Consider the following 5,791-nt stretch of genomic DNA (forward strand, 5'->3'; position numbering starts at 1 on the left):
TGGCGTGGCTGTATGGCGTGGCTGTATGGCGTGGCTGGGCAGACTTTTGCACATAGCCCCCCGCAGAGGCAGCCTGTAATGGAGGAGCTGTGGCTGTGGAGGGAGCAGCTGACGGGAGAGCCCTCACAGCACTGCTCCCCTATATATATATAGAGGGGCGCCACATTCCCGGCTCCTACGACACTTTTGCCCAAATGACTGAGCAGCCAATGGGAAGGGCCGGAAGGAGGGGGTGCGCGCCCGGAGCCAGTCAGCGCCTCGCTGTCAATCACGCCGCGTGGAGCCAATCAGCGGGGGCCGTGCGCTCGGCGTGCTCGTATTTGGGATAGTGTGGTGGGGTGCGCGCGGCGTGCAGGGTAAACACTCTCCAGTCCCCGCTCAGTGAGGGAGGGACACACACAGCTGTCAGCGCCGGACAAGTTCCCGTGGAGTTGGAGAGCGCACAGCCCGCCGCTCCTCCGCACACCGAGCCTCTCCGGGGGATGAGGAGGACGATGTGTCAGCTCCCTGTGCACACCCAGCGGCAGCGGGGACACGGCTCCGGTCACAGGGGGGACCCCGAGCTCCAGCACAACTTTGTGTAACGCATCGCTCCCACTGCAGGAAGTTTCCTGGCGGCAACTTGTCGGCGGCTCCGTAGTGATCTATGCTATACACCGGCGCCCGGGAGACCGCAGTGACCGCCGCGCTGTGCCTCCGCCAGGGACCCGCGGACCCACTAACCCCGCGCTTCTTCTCCGCACCGGGAGCATCCTCCAAGGACGAAAGTGCATCTCAAGGGGGAACCGTACACAGGCTGCGGGGGAGGAGAACACCCAGCCCCCAACCTGTGGATAGCAGCGGCCCGGGGGGAAGCCATGGCCACGGCAGCTTCTAACCCCTACCTCCCCAGCAGCAGCCTCCTGTCGCCTGGCTCCATCGTGCACTCGGACTCGGGGGGAGGAGGGATGCAGCCGGGCAGTGCAGCTGTCACCTCGGTGTCAGGCGGCTACCGGGGGGATCCCACGGTGAAGATGGTGCAGAGTGACTTCATGCAGGGGGCTATGGCTGCCAGTAACGGTGGGCACATGCTGAGCCACGCACACCAGTGGGTCACGGCGCTGCCACATGCGGCAGCGGCGGCGGCGGCAGCGGCGGCAGCGGCAGCAGAAGCAGGTTCTCCTTGGTCCAGCAGTCCGGTCGGGATGACAGGCAGCCCGCAGCACCCGCAACAGCAGCAGGACGTGAAGGGGGGAGCTGGGAGGGACGAGCTGCATCCGGGGGCCGCCCTGCATCACCGACCGCCTCACCTAGGACCCCACCAAGGACACCCGGGAGGCTGGGGAGCCGCCGCCGCTTCACACATCCAGTCTATGACGGGAGGGGCGCAGCAGCAGCAGCAACAACAGCAGCAACAGCAGCAGCAGCAGCAGCAGGCTCTCCTGTATTCCCAGTCCGGGGCATTCACTGTGAACGGGATGCTGAGCCCTCCCCCAGGGAGCCAGAGCCTGGTGCACCCCGGCCTGGTCAGGGGAGACACCCCAGAGCTGGGGGACCACCATCATCACCACCACCACCACCAGCAGCACCAGCAGCAGCACCACCAGCAGCAGCAGCAGCAGCACCACGGGGTGAACAGCCACGACCCGCACTCCGACGAGGACACCCCGACCTCGGATGACCTAGAGCAATTTGCCAAACAGTTCAAGCAGCGCAGGATAAAGCTGGGCTTCACCCAGGCGGACGTGGGCCTGGCGCTGGGCACCCTCTATGGCAATGTCTTCTCCCAGACCACCATCTGCAGGTTTGAGGCGCTGCAGCTCAGCTTCAAGAACATGTGCAAGCTGAAGCCCCTACTCAACAAGTGGCTGGAGGAGGCCGATTCCTCCACCGGCAGCCCCACCAGCATCGACAAGATCGCGGCCCAAGGCAGGAAGAGGAAGAAGAGGACCTCCATAGAGGTGAGCGTCAAGGGCGCCCTAGAGAGCCACTTTCTCAAGTGCCCCAAACCCTCAGCCCAGGAGATCACTAACCTGGCGGACAGTCTCCAGCTGGAGAAGGAGGTGGTCAGGGTCTGGTTCTGCAACCGACGGCAGAAAGAGAAGAGGATGACCCCACCGGGCATCCAGCAGCAGACGCCAGATGATGTCTACTCCCAGGTGGGCAATGTGGGGGCTGACACGCCGCCCCCTCACCACGGGATGCAGACTAGTGTGCAATGACTGGAGTGGGCACCCAGGGAAGCCACGGGAGAAAGCCGCCACGCACAGCCCCCCTCACCCAGACTGCTCTTTTTATATAAATAGATACATAATGATATATATAGACAGACAATATGGAGGGAGGGCGATCACTGGCGCTGGGGCCCACGGGTGGAAGTGGACAGTGCACCGCGAACTGCACATATTTCTTTTTAATATATATTATATTTTTAATATTGTTTTTATTTGCCTTACAACTTCCTCCCCAATTTTTGCAGAAAATGAACTTTAAAAAAAAAAAAGAACTCCTTTTGATGGCTGCCCGTGTTATTTCACACCCCAATATCAGCGGCTGACTTTGTGATTTCCCTTTTCACCCCTGAAAAAAAAAAAATAATTAAGGGTAAATCACTAAACTGCTGCTTGGAACTTGCAGCACATATTAGCCACATACCCTCGGCTAGAAGTCCTACCGATGCCCTGCCATAAACCCAGAGGTGCCCACCCAGCCAATAAATCTGCACATGGCACTACACTGACTGTAATATATACATTGGAAATACAAATAAGCAGGGTACAAGAGATCTGCTGCTTCCTGAACTTACTGCCCAAGTCGGCACCAGAGGGAAATCATTCTGAGATGTCAATAAGAAGTCCTATTATTTTTTTCTCTCCTGGCTCTTTCTAAAGTGTTGACCACAAGCCCCCAAGATGTTCTGGTCTTTTCTATGACTCCAAACAAACTCTTAATAATATGGATTTAATAATCGGCCGATCTGATCCTCTGTCTGTGCCCTTATTGTCACCACACCTCTTCTAGTCCGTTGCCAACCGTGAGGATTAGATCCACTCCTGCAATTTCCAAGCAGTGTCCTTTTTTTTGTTAGGTTGTTGTAACAGACTGCTAAGAGAAAAAAGAAACAGCACTAAATAATAATAAGAATAATATTAGATCCCTGGCTGATCTACAAGAAAACGTGCTTTATATTTTCATCAAATGACTCCTTTTAATATTTTATTCAGAAAACCTATAAACTGCTGCAGAACGGTAATTTATTTTTCCCCCCAATATCTTGTATTATTACGTGTTTTTTTATTATTATTTTGCTTTTATTTAGTTGTTGTTTTTTTTTTGTTTTTGTTTTTGTTTGTTTTTCTATCTTTTTTTTTTTTTTCCAGACGAGCACAAATCACGATTGAAAAAAAGAAATACGGACAGGTGACAATGGTCTCTTTTTTTGATGTGATCATTTTGATTGTAATTTAATTTTCGTAGTGGTTTCCGTAAAGAGATGATTGAGAAAATAAATTTGTTAGAATGAGACGGATCTGTCTGTGTGTGATGCGTATAACTGGAGCAAATCCTTCCAACTCTACAGATCGAACTCTTCACATTTGATGCTTTAAGAACACTTTATTTGATTTTGCCTGTCTTCCATGATTTTGATCTATGCCCTTTAATTAAAAAAAATTAATAATAGCTGTACCCATGTGAAAGTTGACATAAAGGCTACTGATTTATGTCCTATTTAGCGATGAGTTGTTTTCCAGATATTTGTGCACGTCTCGGCCCATTTCCATTGGGTAGATGCATTTCATCAATTTATTTGAGTAATTATTAGTCCTACTAATGATGAATAACAGTGATGATGATGATAATAGTAATATGACAAGCTCAGGTCTGCATTGTTTTCGTTAACCCTTTTTTACACTGCCACATCAAATCGTGTAAGTTCTGAAAAGAGGCTATTATTATTCTTTGGACTATTATTTATTGGGATTGTGTCGATTCTTGATTAACCCCTTGTTTTGTGGCTGTGTGTAGTGGATTAGAGAATCATTGCGCTGTGTTTATGATGTAGGACATCGCTTAGATCCAATCCTCCTTGAGATATTTGGTTTTTTTTTCTCTCCTCCAGGTCTTGTATGATATGTCTTTCCCTGTCATGTATATGGATATATTGTATACATTTTCTGCTCTCCTCATCAGTGTTATTTTCCTTTGTGCATAGAAGCCTCCCCAGGCCTCTTGTCTTTGGCATACACATAGCTGGCATCCAGGCAGATCTCATTGTTCTGAGGAGCTTTATTTGATCTCTCAGGGTGACCATTCATCTCCATAGAGCTGGAGCTGGTCCACAGTAATAATAATAATAGTGCTGATCCTGGTGGTGTGGTGCCTCCTGTTAGGGTTGATGATCATCCCCTGCTCCTTCTTCACCCACATGGGCTCCAATCCTATTTTTCACACATGAAGAATGGAGGTTCCTAGAGATATGAATGACTCTAGCATGGCTGCCTTCTTGGCCTGACATTGTTATGTGCCCAGAGATTTCACACTGACACCAGCATGCCTGGGATGTAACCAAGAAGGGGCTGCACTGTGAGGTTATTATTACATCCCCCCTTTTTTTTGTTCCATGATTTCCGCAATAAGGTCACACAATCCTTTGTATAATGAAAATAAAAAGAAAGCTGGATCTGGAGCTATGTGGTGGCTTTTTCATTGTAGCTCTTCCCATTGTGATGTTCTGTTAGACAATAGGCTCCTTCTTCTGTTGATGCCCCTCTGGCTGTGCCAGGTGCCTGGCAGAGTAGTGTAGGGCCAGGAAGCCGATTAACCCCTTGTGCCCTGACTCCTAAGTATAAAGAGACACGTTTTTTTTTATCATTATTGATGATGGCTCTTAGTGATCATCAGTGGGCTAGGTGGTATATCTAGATCTCCATGATGTGCTGTGATAAAGTCTCTCTCCTCCCCATCCTATGTCTCCTAATAATGAATGATTTGTAAGGACAACTGTAGAGATTTCTCTACCAAATAATTGTCTACAGTTTTACAACAAGTGTAACTTGATTTCATATTACTTTTTCTTTTTTTTTTTACATTTGTTCCCTTTAAATTATATATTTGTAACCTATTTATCTTGTTAAAACATTTTTTTTTGTTGTATTTATCCGTTTATTTTCATAATAAAAAAGCCCTTTGAGGTCAATTCAATGAACCCGCGGGCACGTCTGTTGTTCTTGGCCTGGTAGAAGTTGCTGGCGGTACGTGTCTGTGCACACAGCTCCTGGACACATGGCATGGGATGCGCACGGTGTCGTTTTGCTTATAGCATGTATATGAAATGGCAGAACATGGACTCTGAAGCATGGTGGTGACGGGCTGGGGGTCTGTACAATGCAATGAAGCAGCGAGGAGCTGATAGATGCAGGGATGAGCTGTGTGTGCTGTGTCTGTCCGGCCTGAGGGTGGGGGGCCGTGTTATGACGTCATGACTGGCAGCTCCGGAGGAGGCTGTGACCTTGACATTAGAAGGGAAATCATCCAGCTCTGCTGTGTAGCCCGGGCACGCACAGTGCCCACCACCTGGGCGCACCCTTATATGTATCATCAGCATAGGCTGGAAATAAGCAGCAACCATATATGTAACATATGGAAGTGTAGCAGGAATTACAATGACATTACCACAAAACCAGTTACATAGAAATAATAATGCTCCACCAAAAATATGCATCATCGGTTTTATGGACGCATCAACAATGTATCTATTCAATAACTTATGATTTATTTACAGTTTATGGACAGTTGTAATATAGCTCGTATT

At 49.3% G+C, this 5,791-nt stretch overlaps 1 protein-coding gene across 1 annotated transcript; it reads left to right on the forward strand.

Annotated features, from left to right (window-relative positions):
- The first annotated feature begins 326 nt into the window (after window positions 1-326).
- POU3F3 (POU class 3 homeobox 3) lies at window positions 327-3,504 on the forward strand. The gene has a single exon (XM_073550655.1). The coding sequence runs from the start codon at window positions 858-860 to the stop codon at window positions 2,199-2,201; it is 1,344 nt and encodes a 447-aa protein (XP_073406756.1). The 5' UTR covers window positions 327-857; the 3' UTR covers window positions 2,202-3,504.
- The last annotated feature ends 2,287 nt before the right edge of the window (window positions 3,505-5,791 follow it).

This window comes from Dendrobates tinctorius, unplaced genomic scaffold (genome assembly GCF_039654945.1).
Source record: "Dendrobates tinctorius isolate UK_male_01 unplaced genomic scaffold, ASM3965494v1 ptg000166l, whole genome shotgun sequence".
Lineage (NCBI taxonomy): Eukaryota > Metazoa > Chordata > Amphibia > Anura > Dendrobatidae > Dendrobates > Dendrobates tinctorius.